At 37.1% G+C, this 27653-nt stretch overlaps 1 protein-coding gene across 1 annotated transcript in view; it reads left to right on the top strand.

Moving 5' to 3' along the window:
- The window catches only part of MYBPC1 (myosin binding protein C, slow type), a 46736-nt gene that overhangs the window by 11263 nt on the left and 7820 nt on the right, over positions 1 to 27653 (top strand). Inside the window, exons 8-27 of the mRNA XM_021395444.1 lie at positions 583 to 715; positions 2522 to 2646; positions 3228 to 3333; positions 3643 to 3809; positions 5039 to 5201; positions 5706 to 5812; positions 6977 to 7110; positions 8235 to 8391; positions 9993 to 10097; positions 10681 to 10869; positions 12172 to 12306; positions 15869 to 15937; positions 16107 to 16148; positions 17028 to 17195; positions 17649 to 17737; positions 18980 to 19175; positions 19949 to 20088; positions 21662 to 21821; positions 23078 to 23214; positions 24047 to 24233. Coding sequence (XP_021251119.1) covers positions 583 to 715; positions 2522 to 2646; positions 3228 to 3333; positions 3643 to 3809; positions 5039 to 5201; positions 5706 to 5812; positions 6977 to 7110; positions 8235 to 8391; positions 9993 to 10097; positions 10681 to 10869; positions 12172 to 12306; positions 15869 to 15937; positions 16107 to 16148; positions 17028 to 17195; positions 17649 to 17737; positions 18980 to 19175; positions 19949 to 20088; positions 21662 to 21821; positions 23078 to 23214; positions 24047 to 24233 — 2709 coding nt within the window. The remainder of the gene's footprint in view (positions 1 to 582; positions 716 to 2521; positions 2647 to 3227; positions 3334 to 3642; positions 3810 to 5038; positions 5202 to 5705; positions 5813 to 6976; positions 7111 to 8234; positions 8392 to 9992; positions 10098 to 10680; positions 10870 to 12171; positions 12307 to 15868; positions 15938 to 16106; positions 16149 to 17027; positions 17196 to 17648; positions 17738 to 18979; positions 19176 to 19948; positions 20089 to 21661; positions 21822 to 23077; positions 23215 to 24046; positions 24234 to 27653) is intronic.

Here is a 27653-nt window from a genome sequence, read left to right as displayed (position 1 = left end):
TAGGGTTCACAGAGTGACATCTTTAGCCTGGTTTCAAGTATTTTTGCAAATGTTTTGCAGGCAGAACATTTATCACAAGTGGAGTTGCAATTTACACTTTGCAACCTACAGAGAGAATCAAGAAAATTAGTTCAGCTTTTAGACAGATCTTTTTTAATTATTATTCTGATAGTGGGAGCCTCAACAGAAATTTTAGATTAAAATTCCTTGTTAACTCAAGTGGCGTTGCTGGTAGAGAGGTCCTTTTTAACAGATTCATTCTAGATACTTCCATTGTACAAAGTTTTACTCTGAAAAGTTACATCTACCCAATTCTAATCAGAACCGTTTATGACTGCAAAGTCATGAGGAGATACTAACTAGGTCAGGATATTCTCAGTTGTGTAACTCTGCAGTTTTACTGGTACTATTTCTAGAAAAAAAAAACTGATTTGTCTGAGCTAGCCTAAGAATACAGAGTGATGCATAACATGGTGTTCATATATTCTGATAACTTTCTTGAGATTTATGCAATTTCATTTCAGCATTCATATTATTTATTTTCTGGTCTTCATTTACAATAATATCTCTCTTCCACAACAGCATTTGCCAAAGTACTTGACCCTGCATATCAGGTGGATAAAGGAGGCAAAGTTAGGTTCATGGTGGAGCTAGCAGATCCAACAGTGGAACTCAAATGGTATAAAAATGGCCAAGAAATTCGACCAAGTGCAAAGTAAGTGGTTTTATTGTATGTAAGCAATAAAATAGGTACATGTATATTTCCTTAACAAGTGTCTTACATACATCTATCTCTTTGACCAGGTTTGCACCAATTTTATTTCTGACATTTTATTATACTGAAAAAGTAGGTAAAATATGCTATATTGCTCATGACCCAAAAATGTTCACTGTATACTAATCGTTAACATAGATTGTGTGCAATGAGAGTCAAAGATCCTTAACAAAACACAGAGCCATTTCCTGCTTTGTAGTTAGAAAGAAAGAAAGAAAGAAAGAAAGAAAGAAAGAAAGAAAGAAAGAAAGAAAGAAAGAAAGAAAGAAAGAAAGAAAGAAAGAAAGAAAGAAANGAAAGAAAGAAAGAAAGAAAGAAAGAAAGAAAGAAAGAAAGAAAGAAAGAAAGAAAGAAAGAAAGAAAGAAAGAAAGAAAGAAAGAAAGAAAGAAAGAGGAAGCATTCTGAGAAAATAAGTCTCTTGTTCCCAGTTCTATGTTAGAAGAAGGTCAGAATCTTTCTATAGTAATTGGTTACTAAAAGGAGAGACCTTTAACATAATGTACTTGCCTACCTGGATCATAAGCGACCTATAAATTGTCTCTAATCAACACTGTCTGTTAATTAGATAATCAAAATTAGGGAGGAAAGGGGAGTGAGTTTTTTTCTCACTCTCCACTATCTGGTTAACACAATGCAGCCAGCAGCCTGAATTAGTTCACAGCGATTTCAGTCACACACAACTTATCTACTGTGCCCAAGCTTATCCATCATCTGTGTCACTTACATACTGGTTTACATTCTGATTTTACCTATAGCAAGCAAGAGGCTTTTTGAGTGCAGGTAGAGCAATGTCTGGAACCTGAGCCCAGTCTCTAATGTTTGTACATCTTTCACAACCTGGAGTACAAAATCCCATTCCATAGTCAAACACAGCTAAGAATGATAATGCATAAAAATGTAATGTTCCTCAAATGTTGATTGAAGGCACAAAAACCTATCAATTTTCTCTTTCTGGCCAAGTGAAAAATTGTAATTAGCAAAAACCCTATTACAGGGAATCTCTTTTATTCTATCGCTGCTTCAGTCAGTGAAGAATTTGGATATGTGACTAACAAAAACAAAGTAATAAAAGTGGTATCTTTTCTTTAGCTGCCATGAGCAGTTCAGAACTGCCTTGCAGATATGTGTTCTTCTCCAGCAGAAGAACCTGGACTGAATGCTCCAGTGCATTTCTTCCAGGCTGCTGAAGCAGCTGTCAGATGCTAATGAGCTTTGGTCACTGCAAACCTGGATCAGATCTAAACTGGTGACATAAAGGTGAAAGGCTGCATATCCCATTACCAAAACCCCATATCCCATTACTGATCTCTTGTGCCATCTGGCCTACCAATAATATTAACTTCTTAACCTTGGCTATTATTATACTTCATAAAAATGTTAAGAGTGTTGGAATGAAGATGGTCTCCTGTTACTGGTTATTTTCATCTTTACTCATCTAGAGTTTCAGTCTCCATTTTGTTCTGGCTTTTTTTGTTATTATATTTTTGTATCATCTAAGCCTGGAATGCTGGAACAAGCCAGAAACTGTTCATTATCACCCTACCCATAGCTCTTTTTGCTACAAAGTCTATGATTGTTGAAACATGGAAATTGCATCCCAGGACTCCTTTTCCAGGCCTATGTAAAAACTAGGGTTTTCCCCTCTAATAATCCCTAAAAGACTTTCTATGTATATACCAAAAAAAAAAAAAAAAAGAGATCCAGCAGTTTTGCTAATGTATCTTTGCTGTATTCTGTTCAAACAGATACATTTTTGAGCACAAAGGTAACCAGCGAATTTTATTCATCAATAACTGTACGATGACAGATGATGCTCGCTATTACGTAACAGCTGGTGATGAGAAATGCTCCACAGAACTGTTTGTGAGAGGTAACTACACCAATCTACTCTCATTTCAACTGGTGTAAATTGATGCGGTTTCTTTAATTGTAGCAAAAATTAACAGGAAGGATCTGGCTCAGTTTATGTTTGCGGTTGTATTAGCAGCCCTCAGGATTAATCTGTATTTTTGTGATTCCTGATCATTTATCTTCATCCTGTACTTAGTAATTTAGTGAAAACTCAGAAATGGAGATACTGTTGATCTCATGCTTCATATTGTCCATTGGGATCTATTGGAACTGTCTTCCTAATAGTTTCAAAGCCTTTTTGGAGACTCATTTGTCACTGTATTGGCTTTCCCTTACACACTTTGGTACCTGACAACCCTGGTAATGGTCCAACTGATCTGTTCCAAGTACTCTCAAATCAGGCATTCAAGTACTGATTTTAGTTTCATCTACCAACATTTAAGGGAAGACTCTACCAAGAGCTAAGAATGAGTGGCCTTTCCCTTACTATTTTTGATCCCGTAGTGTTGACAGTCTTATCTCCTATAGCATGATTTTGAAAACCTCCTTCACTTAGTTTTCTCTCTCACACTGTAAATCTGTAATTTTATCTTGTCAAAGATCCTCCAATTTTGGTGACCAAAGGCCTGGAGGATACCAATGCCTATGTTGGTGAACGCGTAGAACTGAGTTGTGAAGTGTCTGAGGATGATGCAAATGTTAAATGGTAAGCCATTCTTTGAACAGATACTGTTATCCTTGAGACAGAGACAGGGGAAAGAAAAAAAAAAAGAAGATTTTAGTTGTAGGCATATATGTGGAGAACATTTTCTATATCAGTTAAAAAAATCTCAGGAGAACATTAATCAGCGAAGTAGTAACAGCAAAAACATTCTTATACATTCATGGATGAGTTTGTTTAACACTTTTTTGTATCTTAAGTCTTACAAAGTCTTCTCTAGAAGTTTCACTCTATGAGAGTCTTATTCACAGAGGACTTTTATTGGGAAAATAATCACTCTTTCTTTTCTGCTAGGTTTAAGAATGGTGTAGAACTTACCAACGATCCTAAATCTCGATATCGAATCAAGGTTGAGGGTAAAAAACACACTTTGATTATAGAGGAGGCTGCAAAAAATGACAACGCAACTTACTCAGTAATGACAACAGGAGGACAATCAGAAGCTAAACTTTCTGTTGGTTGTAAGTATAATATATCTTGCTCTTGATAGTCATAGTTTGCTAAATAACAGAAATAAATAATTTGCTTGCCTTTTCGTGAGGATTTAAGGATAGCTTTCTTTTCCATAGCAATTTCTTAGCTGCAAATCTCTAGTTTGCAGTAACAGGCAATTAATTAGCCCTGCTTGAAAATTTCTGTCAGTTCATTACGATGGAAAACAAAGCTATCAATGGAAAGACATAATAGGTAAACAAATTGAAATATTCAAAGGAAGTACTTGCTTTTTTGAAATCCTTTCAGGTTTTCACAGGAAAGACAAAATCAAGATTTTTTAGATGAAAAAAAGTAGATGTAGATTTGGTCTTGCTGGCATAGGTGAGCAAGATAGATTCTGAGTTCATGTTTGTGGTAAATTTGTTCCACGCTGTAAACTTACTGTATATCATACATACACACATTCTGCTTTTGACTATTTTATACAAAATGACATCCTACGCACAAATAATTCACACTGTTCTCTTACCAAGCTGGAAGTTATCCACTATGGCTATTGGACTCCATCATCTTACCTGCCACACTGATAAGTTCACACTTCTGTTGAGAATTTTCCAGCTATCTTTCTATAAAATGCAGCTTTTTCCATCATTCTTTGTTTCATATGTCAGGTTATAGGCAGGCATGCTTAGTGCATACACATGGTACTGTGTGTTCAGCCTGGACTCTAGTCTACAGCATCTAATCTTCCAGAAGGTGGAAGTTCTCAGGCTCAAGGTTCACAGAAACTAGTACTATCTTTGTGTTTTCACAGAGAGAGTTAAAGCAGCTTAGCAAACACAAGAAGAAATAGTGTATGAAATAACTTTACACTGACCACAAGAGCCTGATGCAAGAGGCTTGCTCGTAACTACAGTTAATACTTGTAATTAACTACTTTGTGAAGTGTCCTAATTATCTTCTGTCATCTGGGATACCTTTGTAAGCAGTTAGATTGCAGGAAAGGTAGGTTGTAATCTCTTCAAGTGATCTGGGGACACAGGTCTTCCACATCTTGAAAGTTTCTTACTGGATTCTAAGGGACAGAAGCACCTTCATCTTGCATCGAAACACCAGAGAGGGGACAGAATTCAAATACACTCCTAGTGAATAGAGATTGGGTTTTCCTACTCAGAGCATGGATATTTTGGATCGGCCTTTCTTATAAGCTGTCACTTGATATTAACATTAATATCTCTACTTCTCTTTTCCTAAGTGAGACCATTGAAGATATCACTTGCACTAGAAGACCAGACTGTGAGGCTTGGACAGGAAATCCACCTGAAATGTGAGATATCTGAGAATGTGGAAGGGAAATGGTACAAAAATGGACAACTGATTGAAGCTAGTGACCGTGTGAAGATTTATCACAAAGGAAGGTAAGCGTGTTGAGTATTGATTTGATTTTTGATGAAGTGACATTGTAAAGATGTGCCAATATGAAGGTTATTTCTCTGAAAACTATATGTTAATCTATGTGTTAAGCCTAAACTTTGTCCTTCAAACATAGTTAGATTTAAGATCATAAAAGCCAAGTTTCCTTGTCCTTTCTCGTTCTGTGTCTTTTGGCTGTGGAAGACAATAATAAAATCCTTGAACGATCTAATTTTAAGCAATTCTTTTTTCTGGACATTGCTGTTGCTGTTAGTATGGGATAATATGTAGCAAGGTAAAAATAATTTTGGGGCATTATTAAAAATATTTAGATTTAAAAATTATACTTTTTTCTGATAGGTTTTTTCTTGTTTCTTTTTTTTTTTTTTTTTTGCACCTTTTACACACTTGCACAGATCTCCTAAACTTTTTTCTTCAGATTTTTCCACATAGTCTCAAGTTTTCTTCAAAAATAATTTACATGGATTTCTTTTTCAATTTTTTTACAGAATCCACAGATTTATTATAGCAAGTGCTGCTGTTGATGATGAGGCTGAATACATGTTTGTACCAGATGCTTACAATATTAATATTCCATGCAAAGTGCATGTTGTGGGTAAGTACTTGGCACAACAAGTTACAAATTGCATTTCTTTCTCTGACCTTTGGAAAGTGAAAGCTGTGTGAAATATCCTTGAACACAATCAGTTTGTTTCTTCTGAGCAGGTGCTTACCTCAAAAAGCAGAGCTGCTACTTTGGCAAAGTGACATTGAGATAGACAGTGCTTTGCCTGTGCTTAGGATCTGGTCATAGTTTACAAGCCTGGGGAAGTTGAATTCCTAAACTTGAACCACTGTTAATCTTTTGTGTAAAGCACCTCTTGGTATAGCTTTTCAGATCTACAGCATTGTATTCTTTAAAGAATTGGCTTGTTTACATTTCAAGATATGATTTAACTCAGTAAAAGTATAGTAAAGTAGGTACATATTTACCTATACTGTGCTTACATTTAATGATATCCAGAGAATTAAATGTTTTTGGCCAGCATTTATTCAGTGATCTAATTAGAAAGTAGTTAATGGCATTGACTCTTTCCACAACAGTACCCCACTGACTTTTAATTTCAGCCAGTGAATTTAAGTCTAAATGACAGCAATATAAATGATCAAAGTTTTAGAAAATATGGTTTGTAATTGATACTGAAAGAAGTGAGATACTTATGTTAGAAATAAGATTGGCAAGAATTAGGGAGAATGACAAGAGGAGGGGTATGCTCACAGATAAAATCTTCTAATATATTAGAGTATGTTCATCAGTTGTTCCCAATATCCATGGAGTACAACAAAAGTAACCATTTCATTTTCTGAAAAAGTAATTAGATAAAGAAAATATTTAAAGTGTAAGAATAGTGATGTCTGGAGCATGAGAATTTCAAATGTAAAAAGTCTACAAGGGAAATTTTCAAGAGCCACTTAGAGGAAGTCGCTCTCACATGTTATCTAAATATAAACAATCCTACCTCAGGATGACGGATTATTTTTCTTTTACGGTCCTACTATTCCAAAATCTCTATGGTTCTATGATAGATTCCTAATCAATTCTTTTCTTCCAAAAAAAATTTCTTCACAATTTTTCTTCCAAACAAATATTAGTTGAGTGAAAATACCAGGAAAATACAAACAGTAGAGCATGTTTCTCTATTTCTCAAACTTGTGCCCAGGTTCCGGAATTTTCAAAGTGGCAGTCCTATGAAAATTTGGACTACTTCTTCTTTTTCAGATCCTCCTAAACTTCACCTTGATGGTCTTGGGGAAAACAATACCGTGACAGTAGTGGCAGGAACCAAACTACGACTTGAGATCCCTATCACTGGCGAGCCAACACCAAAAGTCATGTGGAGTAGAGGGGATAAGGTACATTAGCATTACACTTATTTTTAAAGATCAATGAGGAGCATTTTCCCTCTAAAAATAATCTTTAGTCTGGTGAAGACATGGCAGGAAATAAGAAGGGGATACATTATCCTGTTGCACATAAAAACTCTCCTGCCTCAAATGTGAAGAGTAAAATTGATAAATTTTAAGTGTTTAGCATCTTCTGGATCTTTCTGAGGAAACTCTTGAAATTATTAGGAAAAGATTATGCTTTTTCTGCAAATAAATTTTAAAGGAGAGGGATATATCAGATGCAGAAGAAATCTAATGAAAATCTACCAGGCAGCTACTTATTGCGTATACACTGTCCGGAACTGCAGTTTTGACAGGGAGCCATAGTAATGTCTGGTTTTGAAATAAATAAATTCTGATGAAGTGTCAAGACATATGGTGTCTTCGTGATAAACTTTGCTCAGATGCACTCCTGACAGTATAATAATACCAAAAAGCCAGACTTTTCACATTTAAATTTTCATTCTGGTGTGTGCAACATGTCATTTCTGCTGGATTTGTCAGACCTATCTGGTCAAATCTTTGACTAGTATTTTCCAGTATTAATGGTATTTTTAATTCCATGGACTTGTTCAAATGAGAAATCACACTAGGAGAGCTTCTTATTCAAAAATGTGTCAGTGTTTTAAAAACAATGAGGACAAACTACTGACCCTTGCAATCTATCTAATAATTAAACTATATGAATTACATTTCAATCTTTTTTAAGATTCTTTTTTTAAGAATCTTTTAAAAATCTTTTACATTCAATCTTTTTTAAGATTCCACTACTCTCTTTCCATCAAGTAGTGTTGATTAAAGCATGTTCTTGCTCACAGGATAAGTGAGCCTACTGACCCTTCCTTTGCGATATAATGGCTGACCTGAGTACTAAACAGTCACAGTACTTTAAAGCTATTTATTTATTTATCACTTGGTTAGTTTGTCTTTTTTGTGATAATCAGATGACTGAAATACTGAGCTTTAATGTGAATTTCTGTTTGGAAATTTTTGGTGAAGTGTTCTGTAATGCACTTGAGCTTTTATTTTTGAACATTTTGATTCTTAAAGCAGAAAACGTGATTTTTCCCTCTGCTTACTTTGATTCCTAGTGGATCACAGACAGTGGAAGAATAAGGGCAGAAACATACCCAGACAGCAGCTGCCTGGTCATTGACACAGCTGAGAGAGAAGATTCAGGTCCTTTCAGAATAACATTAAAGAATGAAGCTGGGGAGGACTCAGCCCTTATCAACATTAAGGTGGTTGGTAAGTCATGTGGAAAAGTACACATGAGCAATGTCATTTTTCATGGCTCTTTTCAATAAGTGATCCCTGAGAACATTGCTTTTCTGCAGTCTGACAACAGCCAAATTCTTCTTCCTATACGTCTCCTGTACATGCTGTCATCCCTGGCTACCAAACTGTTGAAGGTTCTCCAAAATCTTCCAGTTCCATTTTTCCTCATTTCCAGGTGTGAAAATGAGATGCAAGGATATGAAGGCACAAAGTTAATGAAGGACACAGGAGCTTAGCATGGGATTTAAGTAGGAGTTAATTACCACCCATGCTGCCACCTCACCTTGCTGAGGCTAAGCTTCTGAAGTTGCCTCAGGCTGCTTGTAGCATTCTGTATTTTCCTGATGGCTCTTTCTTAGCACGTGCTCTCAAGTGCCCCTGAAGAGTCTTGACAGTGTGAAGAACTTGGCATTTATCCCTTTCCATCCCACCTGTCAGGATGTACAAAGACCTCCTTTCTCTTTCTTCTCATTAGGAACTCCTAGATCACGTCTCCCTAATCAGTATCCATATAAAATGATGCAAGAAAATACTTAAAAAAATAATAGTTGAGGGCTCTGGTGGTGCTATCGCTGTGCTGTAGCTTGTTAGTCAGAACATTTATTCCAAATGGGCAAATTTAATTTCAATTTCTTTCTTAGCCTGAGGAGTTACAAAGCTGTGTCTTCCTCAAAAGTGCCTGAGATATCAGGCCTGGGGGCTCTGCACTGCTACTACTGACTCCAAAAACTGTGCAAAGAGCTTGAGATGCTCTGAGCCAAATGTGCAAGGCCACAGAAGTATCACTGGTAAAAGTCCTCTGCCCCAGAGAGTTAGGTACAAATGAAGGCTACAAAAATATTTTATGTACGTGGAGGACTGCCCTGCATTATTACAGTGCTTATTCCGGAAAACAGTTATTTAGAACGTTAAAGATGAGTTTATGACCTTTTCCCTTGTCATTTTTCTGTTGGGAACCTCATGCAGCTCCTCGTTCAGCCTTCGTGTAGCCCTTTCTAAGACTTGTAATTCCCCTCATTCATTACCACCAAGTACCTCAAAGTAGTAGATGTATTTTACTGATACATCTATCAGTAAAATGTCATAGAAGATGATAGAAAACATTTAAGAGCACATGAGTCTTTGTGAGACTGTTCTTGAACTACTTACAGAAGATCACAGAAGAAGGACTAGCAAAGCAGATCCTCTCAAATCTCAGGACACTAAATGGATGCTAGAATATCTTTCCTATGAAGAATTTAGTCTAAAGAGGCCAAGTATATTCACAGTAGCTATGTCTCCTGCTTACTGTTCTGAATGTTGTTGCTCACATTTTAGTGATGAGTTTTTGTCTCCCTCTGCTGATCCATTCTTACCAATATACTTGGACTCCATTTATTCTCACCATTTGTTGTCAACACAAGATTATTTTCACATACACTCTACATTTTCAAGTCTAACTTACCTTGTTGGACTCCAAAAGCTATTCAGATTTGTTTCTTGTTTGACATTTTTATTACAGACTAGACATAAAGAGGAAAGATTTTTCTTCTTTTTATTATATTCAATTTTTTTTTTTTTTTTAACAACAGATGTGCCTGATCCTCCTCAGGCACCAAATGTGACAGAGGTGGGTGAAGACTGGTGTATTATGACATGGGAACCTCCAGCAAATGATGGTGGATCACCCATCTTAGGTAAATACTTTTCCTTTCATTTGGTGATGCTCTAATATAGACAAAAGAAACTCACTCCAAGTAATGGGCATCATGGTATCAGAGTTCAGCACTGGCACTGGGGAGTGGTACTTTCAATAGTCTACCAAAAGAATATTACATCCAGTCTTTGACTTTATCATAAGTTTTATATGTTATCAATCTCCTTACTTGAAAGACAACTTTTTATAAAGACAAAACTTGAACAGTTTGAATGCTAGCAGCAATTTCAGAAACAATTGTAATATCTTCTAATATGCTGAACCAAGAAGAAGGTCAGAGGTGACCAGAGGCCAGCAGAATCATGCCCTTTTCACTCTAAACTAAATACAGTGGCATATTAAATGAAGTTTGAAAAAAGCCTGTACATGGCCATCAAGGCTAAGCAGGTGACTACCAGTGGACTAGTGCAAGGAGAAAAAATAAACAATAACTCCCAGAGAACTATGAAGCTAGAAAGGGATTTTGAGCCATGTTGAGAACTATTGGTCAGTCAAAACATGGACACCTCATTATTGAACTTCATGCTGTTGCTTACTGTAATACCATTTTGTTTGGTCTATAGGATATTTCATTGAAAGGAAAAAGAAACAAAGCTCACGATGGATGAGGCTGAATTTTGAACTGTGTAAGGAAACAACTTTTGAGCCGAAGAAGATGATTGAAGGCGTTGCTTATGAGGTCCGTGTATTTGCTGTTAATGCAATAGGCACTTCCAAGCCAAGTATGCCTTCGAAGTCTTTTATTCCTTTAGGTAAGTAAACAAGATTAAAGAAACAGCTATGCATTAGACAATTATCCTTGATCCATTATTGCAGTCATTTAGTTATATAACTGTAGTTCTTTCTACATTTCTGTTGCTCACAATCTGTCTTTACTAGGTGCTGTGTAAATTATATATCCATAGGTACATATCTATATTTATATATCTTTTATAATCAAGAAACAAAATAGGTACAGACAGAAAATATTTCACTGCAATAAAATAGTGACGTACTAGAGATGAACCCAACATATTATGGTCAGTACTTCTCAAGGACCATGATTAACAGTTTCATGTCTCTGTGTATTGAGTCAATAATATGAAACTACTGGCAACTTAGATAATTGATAATGATGAAATATTGTCTTGGCTATTCTGTTTCTCCTGTTGTAAGTTCAGTCAGACAAAGACCTTTGGTCAAAAATGGCCGGAAAAAGTGAGCAGATGTCTAAAAAAAACAAAACAAAACAAAAAAACCCCACTCAATATGGGTATATAATCCATCGATGGAAATAAATATAAATGAATTTGCCAAATACAGTGTAATAAATCATATATCAAGAAACATTTGAATAGTCCCCAATTTTATTTTGTGGCTCACTGACCCTTATTAACTGAAGTATGGTGGTGGCTATTTTGTTTTTTTGTTTTGGGGGATTTTTTTCAGAAGGATCAAGTATTATCAATATCTTTTTCCAACTTCAAACCAAATTAGGCTATATCATTTTTCACACCATTTTTCATGTTCTATTATTATTTGTACTTTATATTAATGTAACAGCTAGAGGGCCTTGTCACTCACCTTATGACTGACTATTTTGGTGGCCTTTTAATGTAAAGAAAGAATTTTTCAAACTATTGTTACAGTCACAAGTCCTTGTAAAATAACTGTCTTGTTCTGCAAATCAGTGAAGTTTTCCACCTTTCTCAGCAGAGAAGGAAGGAGGTGGTAGCTGTTCTTTCTACAGCATGCTCTCCTCTTGTGTGAAAACACATACTGTCATAGAACATGCTAGTAAGAACTTCTCTACCACACCCTTCACCCCCTTCATTCTTCTCATTCCTCAGAGGGAAGAATCGGATTCTTCAAGTTAGGCTGTGAGCAGGTACAGGATCAGGTATCTCTTCTGGTTTGGTTCTAAATGGGAAAGAAGTTCCAAGTTGACTGGAAATGCCTGGATTTAGCCTTTTGCCTGAGAGCTTGATGATGCTAGATTAGAGGAAAACACCAAAAATGTAAACTTTTATGATAACAGAGTTTTCAGCCTTCTCCCTGCTGCCTTCTCGTTTCAGCTGTTACCAGTCCACCAACTCTCCTGGCAGTGGATTCAGTAACTGATACCACAGTTACAATGAAATGGAGGCCGCCAGACCACATTGGAGCAGCAGGTTTAGATGGCTATGTTGTAGAGTACTGCTTTGAAGGAAGTAAGTGACAACGGCTGTGGTATGTTACTCAAAGTGAAAATATGTGAGACCTCCATTATTTCTCTACAGGTATCAGATGCGCTCAGTTTAAAGTGATTAATCAGTTACAAACCCCCAGCAGCAGGATTGTGTTCAAGCTTCTCTTTAGTTTGTATTTCAAATCTCACTCATTCTTGTAGCTTAACCCACCTTACATATGATGTGAATACTAAATCAAAAACTATATAATCTGTTACAGCTAAGTTAAAGGCATGTTAATGCCTTTCCTCTTCTTTGAGCTAAATGAAAAGTGGAAGCAACAAAGTGTGTGTGAATGGATTGATGGATGGATGAATAGGAAATAATAAATTGATAGAAGTGTAATCCAGATTGTGTGTAGGTTGTCTGGGTTTTAGGGAAAGGAGGTCCTCAGTGTGATCATCTCAACATATTACTAATTGGCTACTTCAAGTGCCAGTTCACGGTACAGGTGGATACCCTTCCCAACAGCTGGCTATCGAAGTTATCTGGGCATGTAAACTTCATGTCTGGATATTGAATTTCCCCAGCATTTCAAGCTAGCTAGATAAAGGATCTTTAACTATGCCTATCTGTCATAAAACTACACAGAACTGAAGGCAAATGTTAAAGATGTAAAAGACAAATCAAGTCACAAAAGTGAAATAGCAAGGAATAGGGAAACAACCTATATTTTACAACCAGGGGATTTGGTGATCAAGCAGAGCAATTTAGTATTTTTCAACAGATTTTATTCTGAGTTGACATCAAATGAAGTCTGTTTTCAAAAAGTAACTCCTGGGTGTAAAAAAAGTGATTAAAATGATTTTAGCTCCTGGGTGAGTACCAAACAGGCAAGACTGGTGTGTGCAATATCCAGCCTGTTTGGGTAAATGTCAAACAATGGAACTCCAGCAGTGTTGAGTGTTTGGATGAGTGAACTTTTTAATGTTAATCTCTGTTTGCTGCTGGTCTTCACTGTGTTGTAAAACAAGTGATGAGTTCAATGCTTTTTTTTCGTAAAGACATCTATTTTAATAGAAGATTTTCATGCATGCAATCCACAGCTTGGATACAAGAGGTAGAGGAGAGAGGAGAGAACTTGTCATTCACAGGGTCACATGTTTCAGATTCAGTAAATCCAGGAAAACAGTAGTTCACAAAAGTGGTCAGATTCCACAGGAGCAGAGTACCCTCAGCTCTCACTTGAGTGAGAGGGAGAGGGAGTGAAGAAGAACACTGGCTTTTCTCAGGAGCATTCCACATCTGGTAGCATTGAGATGAACATCTGTAAGGAACAGGAAAAGACTGCAAGAAGCTCACAGCGGGAACGGTAGGAAGGGATTTCCTTCTATATTGGGAGGGAGCTGCGGAAACAGTTCAGAAAGAGTATGCATACAGTGTCAGATCAAGGTGCAGCATTCACATAATCACAGAATCATAGAATCACCAATGCTGGAAAAGACCTCCAAGATCATTTAGTCTGTCTGTCCACCTACCACCATGTGTTTCCTTTGCACGGTCAACAGGTACAAAGGGGACTGAAAATGTGAGGACTTGGGTGTATGTTGTATATTATGTTCTGTTTAGCATTTGTGGCATGATGGGGGAAAATTGAAAGTGTATGTAATATGTCACAGCCATGAGATCCTTGACATTACAGTATGTGATTGGTAGGTTAGACAAAATGAGAGGGTGAGAAATATATATATATATATATACAGTAATCCAAACAAAGGTATTTAAAGGAATCTTCAAAATTTGCCTTTTAAGGACTATTAGACAGAAGATCACTGTATACCTGTTGAATGAAACAAATTCTTTTTTTTTCAGCCATGTTTAAAATATTAAACATATGTTTTGTCATATGTTTAAAATGTCAGTTGAGTGTCATTTTATTGTTACTTAACTCAGTTAAAATACAACGGGTACAATGTATTTTGTATAAGTTTCTGAGTGTTTATGTAAATCTATATATGCCTTCTATATATGGGTATACATCTCTATATGCACAACTGACATTATTTATGTATATATGTCATGAAAATGGCTAGGAAGAAGCAGCTTAGTAGAAAATGGTAACAAGAGTTGTGTTACTGAAATATTCATTATTTTCTCTACATGTAAACCTTTTTTTCTTTCTTGCAATATCTCATTGCCTCCCTTTCTCAGTCCTTTCAGTGCCTTTTCTGTTTTGGACTAATTCATTCTATACTGTTTAATAACTTCTTAACTTCAAGATACTTCTTATGAATGTCTATATTCATTCTGCTGTACTTTTAGTTTTCTGTTTGTAAACTCATTTGTCTTCATTCCTTCATTGTCATCACTGATGTAGCTTTAAAGAGGGTTTTTTGGAGTCTTCCTTATCTCAGCATTCATTAGGAGAAACCACAAGCTGAAAATAGGGGACAAAATATATATGTGTAATTATAATTTAGAAGAATCATGTACGATGGACATCAGTTGGGCTTTGTGAAAATTGGTATTTCCCTTTAGTCTGAATCTTGTAAGTTGATCAACATGGTGGACTCTTGGACTTCGTTAAATATGGTAGCACCTTTGACAGCTCTCTGTATATAACGAACAGGAGTTTCATCATGTGTATATGCATCTGACATTGCATAGGAATGAATAACACAATAGGTATGGATAAAGAACTCCTTTCCCCAGGGCTACCTTACAACATTTAACTTGAGCCTCTTGTTTTGGTGTTGTAGAACAGATTAAGTCTTACTGACACTGGATAAGTAAATTCTTAGCAGAGTACACTGCTGGCTGGTTCTTCTGTGATACTTCAAGGCTAGCTTAATTTTCCCTAGGATGTTATGTTTATCTGCCTTTAAAGGGCCACTGTACCTGCAAATAATCTTTTATCATAGCTAGTAAGTAGGCATTTCAGAGAGTCTCTGTTGGCTGAGATCCTTGTGAGTGTTCCCATCCAGGAACATGCGCAGATACTAAAATAGTATTTTTATTATCCTGAAAATAGCTAAGTCTGGGCTTCCAGGAAATCCAGGGCAGTGATAGCTTTGATCAGGGAATAAAGCCTTACTGATTACATTATATCTGTCATCATCTGTGATTTTCTTTCTGTGTTACCTTTAGTTAAATGTGTTCTTTTCCTCTGTCTCCCTAAGTTTACTTTTCATGACTTCTTTTTTTCTGTCTCTCTTGCTCAAAATTCTTCCCCGAGTTCCTTTTCTCTTCTATGATGTGCTTTTTTTCTCCCATCATCATTTTGCTTCATTTCTCTCTTTTCCAAGTGTTCTTTCTCCTCTTTCTTTTCATCTTTCCAGGGCTGTGATCAGCCCAAAGAAAGAAACAACTTCATCTTCTCCTCTTTCTTTATCCTTTAGCTTTCCTGTGAGCATAACCATTCTTGATCTAGATGCCTCTTTCCCACCTTTTCCCACCTCTTTTCTACCTGCAGACTCCCTAAGCATAGGTCCTTTAAGTCTTTAAAGTCTAGCATCTATCTTTGCATACTCACTAACAGGAATTTGTAACCACTGACAAAATGCTCCATCTGTGTCAAAGTGAGTGTCTCTGATTAATTTTAAAGCTGGATTCTCACAAGGTATATCGACAGATCAGTCTGAGGAATTGATGGAGCCACCTTTCAACCCGGAAGGTATAGTATACAACAAGGGATTTAAAACTTCTTTAGTGAAAGAAAACTCCCTTTAAAAAGTAAAGAAATTTCTGAGAGTACATGCACTCTCAGAATTTGCAGCAGTGCATGTATAAGGGAGGGGGAGGTGTTCAGGAAACACTCACTGATTACAATCCTCTTCTACTAGAACCTGAAAGAAGCAGCTTGAAGGAGAACTTAATTCCTAAAAGTAAGAGACACACTTATGCAAATGTACGGCATTTGTTGTGGCTAAGTCTGCAGGGTACTTTATCTTATAGTAGTTCTCTTGTCTTTTATGCCAGCACTATAATGCTATCCTTCTATGATGTGGAAAGTATCGGTAATGACTTGCTACTGCAAAAATCTGACTCCAAAGGTCAAGGCACCAGCGGTGTTAAAGTGATCTATGTTTGCAGGATAGGGTGAAAAGAAAGTATTGTTTGTATCAAAACTTATCTTAAAGACTGTACTGTTACGATTACTCCATGGATTACGTGCGACTGCTTAGGAGTAGGATAAAAATTTGAGAACGCTGTCAGTAAGTGAATAACTTTCGTACAGGCTTCCTTGTCTAAGAGCACCAGCAGAGATGGCATTTCATTGCAATGTGTAAATAGTCTGTACTTTCCTCATCCCCGCACTCTGAGTGGTATTACCTAGGATAATAAGTACTTGTTTTAAATGTGAAATTATTTAAATGAATTCTCAAACCCTTTTCTCTCCAGAAAAGTTGCTAAAGCAATAGTGACTCTTTTGGAGATACACTCTACATCCTTCTTGTTTTATATCAGCTGAATTAAAATGCTAATCTCTCTGGTACAGTTAAATTATATGCACATTATTAAAACATTTATTTATCAAAATATGTATATATAATAATTGACACAAATCCATTAAGGTTTGAAGGCTTTTTTTCTGTGTTTAATTAAAGTGAATCCATATCATGTTATTGAAGAAGGAAAAAACCAAGATGGATGCATCAGTATATAATGAATCAGTTACCATTATGTACTTTTCCTTTTTGGTGCAGTGGATATATTTATAATTCCCTGTTCTTTTGATTCGTCCTCCTCTTTTCCTGAACTAGCTGATGAGTGGATCGTCGCTAACCCAGAACTGACAGACAAAACAAAGTTTACAATCACTGGTCTGCCAACTGGCTCAAAGATCCTTGTGAGAGTAAAAGCGGTGAATGCTGCAGGTGAAAGTGAACCTAGGTACCACCCACAGCCTATCTTAGTCAAGGAAGTGATAGGTAAGATCCTCCTGCTTATGCTCTCCCACAAATACACTCTGCTACCATATTTAGTTCTGTGGGGTTTCTTTAATGGCTCATACTTATAGTTAGAAGCTGATGATATGGCCTTACAAAGCCATTTTGTAGTGACTAGAAGTCATGAAATTGTCTTTAAAAATAGCTGTAATTTTTTTTAAATTTATTTCGTTTCTGAGCCTTTATTGCACAGGCTTGCAAGTCTTTTTCTGTAGAACTTACTGTTCCTTTTTTAAGTAGCACTAAGAAACCCACCGATTCTTACCACCACAGCATGTGGTGTCACAAACACCAAAGGTGTACTGAATATGGGAGCAAGATATTTAAGATGCCTCTTCTAGGAATTGCAGACTTCTGTTTATATTGATGCTCACTACTACTGCCTCAGTTAGAAAAGAAAATAAATTTCAACCACAAGCTTTTGGCTTTTTTCAGAACCTCCAAAGATTCGCCTACCAAGACACTTAAAACAAACCTATACTAGAAGAGTTGGAGAAACTGTAAATCTTGTTATTCCTTTCCAGGTAAGAACTAAAAACACTGACAGGAAAATACTCAATACTCATTTTTCTTATGTTACTGCTTTTTATCTTCCTTTTTTTTCTACGAAATTTTGGGAGTCAAGTGTGTTCATTCAAATAGATGTGAGAGCACATAGAAGTACACAGGTGCTTGAGAGCTTTTGTCTTGACATCTCAAAGAAATGATGATAAGCCAAATACTGAACTGTGTAACTGGCGTAGACAGACTGATAGTTCATCTGTCATCCACAGAATAATTATAAATTCTACTACTGGACATTGTGTGCAAGATATTCACTAGCACAATGCAAAGTGCTTACACTGGCAGTAATTAGATATGGTAATATTTCATCATTGTGTTGTCTTGAGAGGGAATTGAAGAGTGGGCAGAATTTCACTGTCTCCTATGGGAAATGCAACTTTAAAATCCTTGAGATCACAGCTATAGCATGAAGATTTCCAAGGATATAGCACCTCTCACAGCAAGTGCCTCTCTACCTACAGGGCCTTTATTCTTCTGAATTAAAGAACTGTAATTTGATGTCTTCTCTGCATGCATGAAGATGCTTGTTTCTACAAAGCTGCTAGAAGTTTAATAAAAGCTTGATCACTGGTGCACTACAAAACACATTGTTTCAGAGAAATTAAATAAATATTCTCTAAAATAAGATGTTTAAAAAGAGGTGAGAGTACTGGACAGCACTTGTGAATGTTTTGCCTCCAGAAGGCAAATCTGATGGTAAAGCGGGTGGAATTCACTCCTGTTTAGGTACCGAAATTGGGCACTACTGTGCCACATTCGTGTGCACTTCTCCCCAAAAGATGTCAAGCCAGTCTACCTAACAACTATTCAAACTGCTTTTGCAAAGAAGCAAATTCAGAATCCTTGGAGCTTTAATGCGCTACTTAGGTGCCTTTCTCTTTCACCAGAAGTGTAGAAAATGCAGGCAATTCCAGAAGATGAAATGATTTGTTGTGCATTTTCTTAAAAAAAAAAAAAAAAAAAAAAAAAAAAAAAAAAAAGTTGTCCAGTTCATCCAGAAAATACAGAAGATACAAATATCTTTGCCTCTTGGAGAAAAAAAAAACAAGTTGCATTTTAGATAAATTAATGGGATTGCATCTCAAATTCTGTGTGATTTAAAAAAGAATTCTCATTGCTTCGTTCAGAACAATTTCCCTTTTGTAACTAACACCCTTTTCTCTTCCAAAAGCATATATAAATTGTTTCCTGGCTTCTTACAGGGAAGACCAAGGGCAAAAGTATCATGGCAGAAAAATGGTTCTCCAATAGACAAGAACCAAATCAACATCCGCAACACTGAGAACGACACCATCATTTTTATCCGAAAGGCAGAAAGGAGCCACTCTGGAGAATATGACATGAAAGTGGAAGTAGAGAATTTGGTGGATAAAGCTACGATAGATATTCAAATTGTTGGTATGTTTTGAGAAACAGAAGCACATGCATGCCAGAGAAGCACACTCCAGCCATTCCAAGATTATAGCTATGAAAACAGAGAAATCCCAAGAAAACGTCTTTTCTCTACATCCGATTACTTGGCTATAGATTTGTAGTCTCTAAGTAAACCTTCCTACACAATGGCATGTACTTGTTTGAACAGGCTAGTCTCTTCTTCTCACAGTTTTGTTTTTCACGTTCTTGTTTATTTAGGAAGCAAGCCTTTTCCTTTTGACTGGTATCCATAAATGGAAATGGTTTCATAGTAAGTTTGTCACAAGTGTAACATGGAAGAAATCCTAAATGTTGGAAGTACATGAAAGCAGGAAAGAAAGACAAGAAAAAAAATTTACTTGCAATTTTTACCAACATATTTATTTGCATAATAGGCAAAATAATGATTGACACTTCCTGTTTTAAGAACACATTTTCAACTACTGGTCAGGTTTTCAAAATGTCATGCATATCTGCAACTAAAGAGCGTATGTACCTTATAAACCATATTCACAAAGTGGTCCAGTTAAGATTTTCATGATTCTGGCATGGGTTAACTGTTGAAAGTTTTATTTTGCAGCATCAGCATTCTTTGGACATTGGGTTTGGCCATGTGCATGTGTAAGAAAGAGACAAAGCAAACGAAGTGGAATATATATATATAGGAAAGAGACAAAAGAGACAAAGTGGAAGATGTGTGTAGGAAAGAGACAACAGAAATATTATGGAAAATGATGACTGCCATATTTTCCTTACAGATCGCCCAGGCCCACCAGAGGTTGTAACTATTGAGGACGTCTGGGGAGAGAATGTGAATTTATCATGGAAGCCACCAAAAGATGATGGCAATGCTGCCATTACTGGATACACTATTCAAAAAGCAGATAAGAAAAGTATGGTAAGTAATAAGATGTTTAAAAGGCTGATGTATTCATGAAGCTCTTCTTTTTAAAAATAGAAGTCCTTATAAGTTTAATTAATGAAGGAGGACAAAGCATTGATTGGTCAATATTATGAAAATCTGCAAGGTATTTCTAATCATTCTAAAGATTTTCTGGCTCTAAAACCCTTCGAGATGAAAAGGCAATAACAAGCAAAATATTTTTATTATTTTCATTATACTAACATGAAATGTAAACTTCCTTAAAAGACGGCAGTTGGATTCTTACATTTAATGCTTACTGCAAATTAAAACACTGGAAAACAGGGATAATATTTTGGGAAGTGCATTATCTAAAGGATTCCTTTTCCCTGCTCCCCAGAAAACTCATTATGTTGATCTGCTTCATGCTCTGATCAATTCATTCCTCCTGTGTATCTGTTTCCCTTCCCATTCTTCAGTTTTAATCTGTCTTCAAATTCTAAGAGGAGATCTTCCTCCTAAAGAAGAAATGTTCCCTGTCTTTGAGTTACTGTATGAAAGAGAAAGCAACAACTGCAGTGTCTTGGGCCCAGAGTGTCATGGGTCATTCAGGTCATAGTTCTTCCATATTCTCTGTGGTGATGAATTTTGCAATTCTGGCACAGCTAGCATTCTACAGGAAACCATTTTGCCAAAACACAGCTCCTTAGCAATAGCTCCTCAGAAGAGTACAGAAAACTCCACAGGTTACATGGGATGGCAGTCCATCAATTTCTGAGATATCTAAAATAAACTGACTATTAAAGACAATCATATATCAGTCAAATCAAATATCAATGCAAAGTGTGGCATAGGAAATTCAGCATGAGTGTCTCTTTAAAAAAAGAAAAAACTCTGCAAGGCAGAGTCAGGAAAAGCAAAAACATTGTTGTCATACTTTATTTAATGTTAATTTTATTTTTAGCATTAACCTTTTTTATCTCATTTTGCTATGTAGGTGTTACGTACTAGGATAGAATTTACATGTCCTGTTACGGTTACAAGACCAAAATGCTAAAATCCTCCTCTCCACTTGAGTCTTTAAATATTACTGTTGCTCCAGAGGAATCACCTGGTTGAAAGTACGTTCTTCACAAACATTCAACCTGTGGAAGAGGGGGTACATTAGTGCACTGGCCCCTCATGAGTATGCGTCACACCCGAGGGCTTTGTTTTTCCCCCTAGTCTGCAGTTTTCTTATCTGCAGCAGTACTTGTTCAGTCAGCAGAGGGGAAGAGAAACGAAGGAGGCTGCCTTGTCTCACACAGAATAACCTTTGTAATGTTGGATTTCCCAAACAGAAACCTTTGGGCTAACAGAGTATAACCATTCAGTGGGATCCACTTTCCATTCAACCTTCACTTCTCAGTAGTGAACTCTGTGTATGCTCATTATCACTCACATCAGATGGAACAATTAATTACTGTTTGCTTCACCACATTACTCTTCATTAACATTCCTTTAGAAGAAAATTGTACTATCACAAGGTCAATGATCCTTCCAAGCAGCATATGTGTAAGAGGTGCAGTGCACGGCGGAGAAGCTTAGCCTCTGTGTTTGTATGTTTCAGGAATGGTTCACAGTAATCGAGCACTACCACCGCACCAGTGCCACCATTAATGAGCTCGTCATAGGAAACGAATACTACTTCCGAGTCTTCGCTGAAAACATGTGCGGCCTCAGCGAAGATGCAACAATGACCAAAGAGAGTGCTTTGATTGCAAAAGATGGTTAGCTAATTAGCTTTTCCTTATCGAAGGGGATGGGGTCTGTGCAGAGTCGGGAAAGTGATTAGACATAAAGGCCATAGATGAGGCACAATGGATAGCTAGGACATTTCATATTAGGACTTTGTTGTGTGTCTGCAAAGCTTATAAGTTTTTTTATGGAGTGGGACATTTTTTCCATGTTCTGTCACTTACTGTGGTCTTGGATGTCACACTCATATGTTGCCACTGGCAGATCTAAGTCAACAAGAGCTGGAAGAGGAGCAAAGCAGTTGCTCTGTTAAGAGCGGTGAGTCATGGCCTCTCCATGGAGACTCAGCTCCAGCTATGCAATTGCTGCAGTCCATTTCAGGGCCAATCCAACAAATAAGCCTAGCCTCTTGCTTCACCTCTCTCGCAGGTGAAGCTGGACAAACTGAATCTCTGCTATCAAAAGTCCTGATATTTCAGAAATTGTCATCTTAGAAGAGCAATGTAAACCTAAAAAAAAATAATCTAAGTGTCTCTTTATGGAAGGAAAATTCCACAAACTGACAGTCTTGCTGAAAAAGATCAAAGTTGGTTGGTTGTGTTTTTCTGAAAGGAAGGAATACATGACTGCCATGATACAGAGCACAGACAATCCGGACAACCCACATGGGCAGGCTGAAAGACTGGAAGTCAGGAGTAAATGCAACACACTTCCATTCTTAAAAAGAAAAGTGCCTTTCTATTAGAAATGGGATCACAAATGAAAACAGAGCTATAGGAATTGCTTTTTCATCACTACTTACTTGACTCTGTCATGAAAGTAAATGTCAGGCCTAAGCTGTGCTGTAAGGGAGCTTGGAGAAGGTTTCAATGACGCAAAGGTGTCTGTTGAAGCCTGTGCACAGGAAAAGACGTCAGTCTGTCCAGCTGTCTTAAAAGAGCAAACACGGCTCGTCAAGATGAGCATCCTGCAGGACATCAGGCAATATCCATCTTCTTGTGTAATACGTAGGGCATGTGGGCAAAGACATAGAACAAATGCACTTTATTTAGTACACCATCTACTCATGAAACAAAGAGAAGCTCTCAGACCTCTATATCAAAACCAAGGGCAATAGTCAATTCCCAAGTTCCCTTCCAGCCTCTCTGATGAGTGAAATTACTACACCAGGGTGATTCCTAAACCAGTGAAGATCAGAAGAGATGCAGGCTGTCACTTTTTAAGATGTTTGGGTATTTAGTTAGACTACAACACTTGTCTTTATTAATGCATCGTTTTCATTTTATAGGTAAAGTCTACAAATACCCAGTTTACGACGACTTTGACTTCAGTGAACGACCACTGTTTACTCAGCCTCTAATTAACACGTTTGCTGTAGCTGGTTACAATGCTACTTTGAACTGCAGCGTTCGGGGCAACCCCAAGGTACAGCACAGCAGCGTCAGTGAACACATGAGAAAGCTTAACCCAACAATAAAAACTGTAATACAACTGTTACTGTACAAAGCAGGCTGAAGAAAAAAGAGGGGTGTGGGCTTAAAAGCATCCAAAAAGGACTTATGCCTACTTACTGACCTGTGTTATAGGCCATATTACAGTTATGAAATCCCCAGATGACACAGGGAAAGGGCAAAACCTCAGGAAAAGGTGGGGTTGTACAGGGACCAACACTGACAGTAAAGGTTTTTATTAAAGTGAAGCTGTAAGTATTCTACAAACAGGTAACTATGCTTTAAGTAAATGCACCGCGGGAATACTCTGGGAATGCATACATTCTCAGTACCATTGTGTCTTCCAGTCCGAGTTACATCTTTTAAAGATTTATTTTCTGCCATGAAAATTTGATCTAGTAAAATGGGAACTCCAGAGAGTTTAAGAACATGTTCACTTTTCACAGCTTGTGGCTGTTCTTTCTGAAAATTGCTGTTAAAAACATGCCTTATCTTCTGATTCAGAGCAACTGGATGTCAAAAGATACAGCTGAGGTGTCCCCTGTTATTATATGGCACCTCTTATACTGATAACAGGTTTACATTTGCAACTTTAATTACATGATAGGAACTGCACTGAAAAACTCAAAAACAGAAGTATGATATAGCCTGTGTTTATGCTTGGGTTAATTGTTAACTTCTGTCTCTATTTTATCTACTTTGTGCTACTTCTGGATTACTCAGCTTTAACAGAACAACACAAGCAGTGGTAAAATATTTCCATTCGTAGGTTTGTGCATGTGGGTTTTCTTTTGTTTTTACCACAGCCCAAAATAACCTGGCTGAAGAACAAAGTCGCTATAGTGAATGACCCAAGGTACCGAATGTTTGGCAACCAAGGTGTCTGTACCCTGGAGATCCGCAAACCCAGTCCATACGATGGAGGCACTTACACTTGCAGAGCAGTCAATGCACTTGGAGAGGCAGAAGTTGATTGCAAACTGGAAGTAAAAGGTAAGGGTTTTAATTCATTGCAAATGCACTGTTTGTCTGAACACCATTTACACAGGAGGCAAAAGTATGCAAGGCAAAAGCAAAAGGGAGATTAAACTGCTTTTTGAGTTTTCCCAGATGAAAGTAACTTGGTGTTAGTACAAAATAAACTACATTAGCAGCTTTGTTTTCTCTTTGAGGGCTGTGTTGTACTTATGCTGTATCTTTTCCTTCTCCTTAGCCCCAATTCACACATGCAGTGATTGCAAGGACTCTTTCACAAGTGACATAACGGTAGAATATAACTCTCAAAGCTCCCCAACTTACCTGGTAAACTCTAATAAGACTAAGCCATGGAACTTTTTCAGAAAATGTTAAAAGAAAACCATCCTGAATAGGATACAGGTCTCTAAAGGAAGTGGAAAGGAGAGAAAAAAGAGAAGGATGAAACATTAATTCACGGCAGATGTTGTCTGCTTTAAAATGGTGTATAAACCAACACATTTGTTTCCAAGAAAAACTTCTTAATGTAGTTTGTTAGCAAAATCACGTAGCAATACAAGTACTGCTCCCAAGAACACAAGCTAATTGATATAACTGATGAATTTTCTTTAGGAGAAAAGCATTTTAAATGGGAATTTGCAAATGCAGGAAAAGATGAGAAAGTAGGTTAGGCTTTTATTACTGAAGACAAATCTTTGATTTCATTAATACACATATTTTATGAATTCTAAGTATTTTAGCATTGACTGGGATACCCAGGATGACAAGAGGATTTGGAATGGACTACAAGTTAATTTTTCTGAAATATTTCTGAAAATCGTGTTTTCAGAAAATAACCCCCTGGCAACAGATGTGGTCATATTTAACTGGATTAACTTCCACCAAAGGCTTTTGCTTCAACCATGGAATAAGCATTTCTGAAACAACAAATGTGAAGTTGTAAGTCAGGAAAGCTGCCTAAACAGAGCCAATAGAAGTGTCTAAGTCAGGAGTTTAAAGGGAATTTAGGCTATCTGAATATGGTCCTAATTTTATTACTGCTATCACGCTTGTGAAAGAAAACTATGCTATTTAATATCCTCAAGCATTGTATTGTGCTGATTTTAGATTTCATTTTCCATTTTCTGTGTTTTCTGATGCATCTTGTCCCACAGCTCAAATCTGTTAGTAAGAAGCCACCGCAATAAATATTTGGTCTGTGAAGCTGGACATTTAACTAATATAGTGAAAGTATGCATAATATCATGTTTCTTAGCTGTCATGATTTATATTTAAGTTGTTGTTTAAAAGGTAATGTCCTTGTACTTATATATGAATCTTTTCCATAATCACAAGAAAATTTTCTATTTCACAGCACAGCAGAAGACCTCATCACCTGGGAAGGTTGCTTCATCTATTTTTTATACTCATATATATTCGTATCTATTTTTCTATATGAAAGGCAAAGTTAATTTACTATTCCAAGACTTAAAGTCCTTAAAAGAGACAAAGATCGCCTTTGATCAATACTGGTGGAATTTCAATTGTTTACTATTGCATATTTATGTCCTGGTACCTGAAATAGGCTGGAAATAATTGGATGCTTTTTCAGTCAAATGAAAATTTATCTAGGGGGAAAAAAAGTTACAGTTCTTTTCACTAAAGTGGTTACGAAGTACATGTGTAATTATGTCCTTGAGGATCTTTGCTGAGAAACATCTATCTAATTTTCCTATGTCCAGTTTTCTGAGTAGTGTCCTGAAGCAGAGAGCACACAATCCACAGTGTTTGAATGCTTTCAGGTCTTTCCCGGCTGCAGCTGATTCTTTCCACAATGGTTGAATTGAAGATTATATAAAAATTAATATATTTATGTATTTGGCAACATGGCAACTAACACTTAGGGTAGATAACACTGAGAATAGTGAAGAACTAGAACAGCAGAGGTTGTAGAGCCTTTGGTACCATAAGATTTGAAGAGCAGCTTTGAGGAATGACAGCAGTAAAATTTATTGTTGGGTTATGGTATGCACTAAATGATATCTCAAGATTGCTTCTAGCTCTGTGATTTTAAGTCACTTCCTAACATTTCCAACAGACCCTAGCACCTCAGTCAAATTCAAGCATCTCTCTGATCATCCACGCCAAAGGAAATCTCAGATGGATGCTTGGGCTTTGGGCACCACATCCTGAGGGCTGTAGTAATCATCCTACCAGCTGGTCGCAGCACATCCTACAGCCTCCCTTGCTCTGACGCCCTACCTTGGGATTGTAATTGAACCCATCTATATTGGGTCCAACAGTTGCTAAGAGAGAGTGAGGATGTAAGAATACTCTCTTTAGACAAAATTCAGTCCATCCTTCTCATTTTTTAATAAACTCTCCCACACTTACTGACTGCAATGTCTGTAGCACAGACACTTCTAGATTCATAAATAACTTATTTTTTTCTCAGATAAGGAATATTTTCCTTAAAAGATCAGCTGAAAAAAATAGAATGCTATTCCACAGACATCTTACTCAGGGCACCTGATTTTACAGTGTTTTGAGTTTGCATCACACCTAAAAGAAATCCTGAAAAATGCAGTCTATTCAGCATCCCATCTGGGCTGCATGTTGTTTCTTTCCTCTTAGCTATGTGACAGGGTGCTTCATTAACACAAAGCTCCTAGTTAATGGTGTGCTTCAGAGCCCACTCTCATACAATCACCTGGTGCAGCCCCACTCCCTCCTACCACACCTGCTTGGTCTGTTTCCCTCCCAGCGCTGTGGGCTATGAGTCCTCACTCTCTCTGCATCCTGGCAGGTCTACTGGCCACTGTTTTAAGTCTCCTGACTTCAATCCATAGGGTTTAGACACTGGACATCTGTTGCAAGGATTCAGTGCTGATGCTCTTAATGTGACTGGCAGTTCAACTGATGAATTCAAAGGGAATAGGATTAAGCAAAGACAGCAGCTGTAGCTTGACAAACCAGCATAGGCTTGGGATTTGCTATATGCCACAGACAAATGCAACAAGTGTTAAATGACCAGAACATAAAAACATAATTGAACCTTATTTCAGCCTGCTGTTGACTTATGTGTTGAACTCACATTCTCTTAAGTTTCCCAGCTTGTCTGTTCATTTAGTAGGGTTCTTCGGATGACTGCACTTCAAAATGACAGAATTATGGATTCTGAGTCACTGGAAAAGGATTGCAGTGTGTTTGGACGTGCGTGTGTGCATGTGTGCATTTATATGTGCAGCTTTAAACTGGTGTGACTTTAGTCCAGAAAGTAACAATCAGGGTATGAATCTGTAATGCTGCGATGCAGCAGAGTAAATCATGCTAAAGAGCACTGTGCTGTGCAAGAGTATATATTACTCTTGTAACTGTATTTTTTTCATAATGCAGTAAAGAAACTCTAGCCAACAATTTCTGGAAAGCTGAAGATTATCAGGCGTATATATATGCTCA

The sequence above is a fragment of the Numida meleagris genome, chromosome 1 (assembly GCF_002078875.1).
Source record: "Numida meleagris isolate 19003 breed g44 Domestic line chromosome 1, NumMel1.0, whole genome shotgun sequence".
NCBI lineage: Eukaryota > Metazoa > Chordata > Aves > Galliformes > Numididae > Numida > Numida meleagris.
Note: the sequence above shows the minus strand (reverse complement) of the source record. Positions and strands in the feature narration are given on the sequence as shown.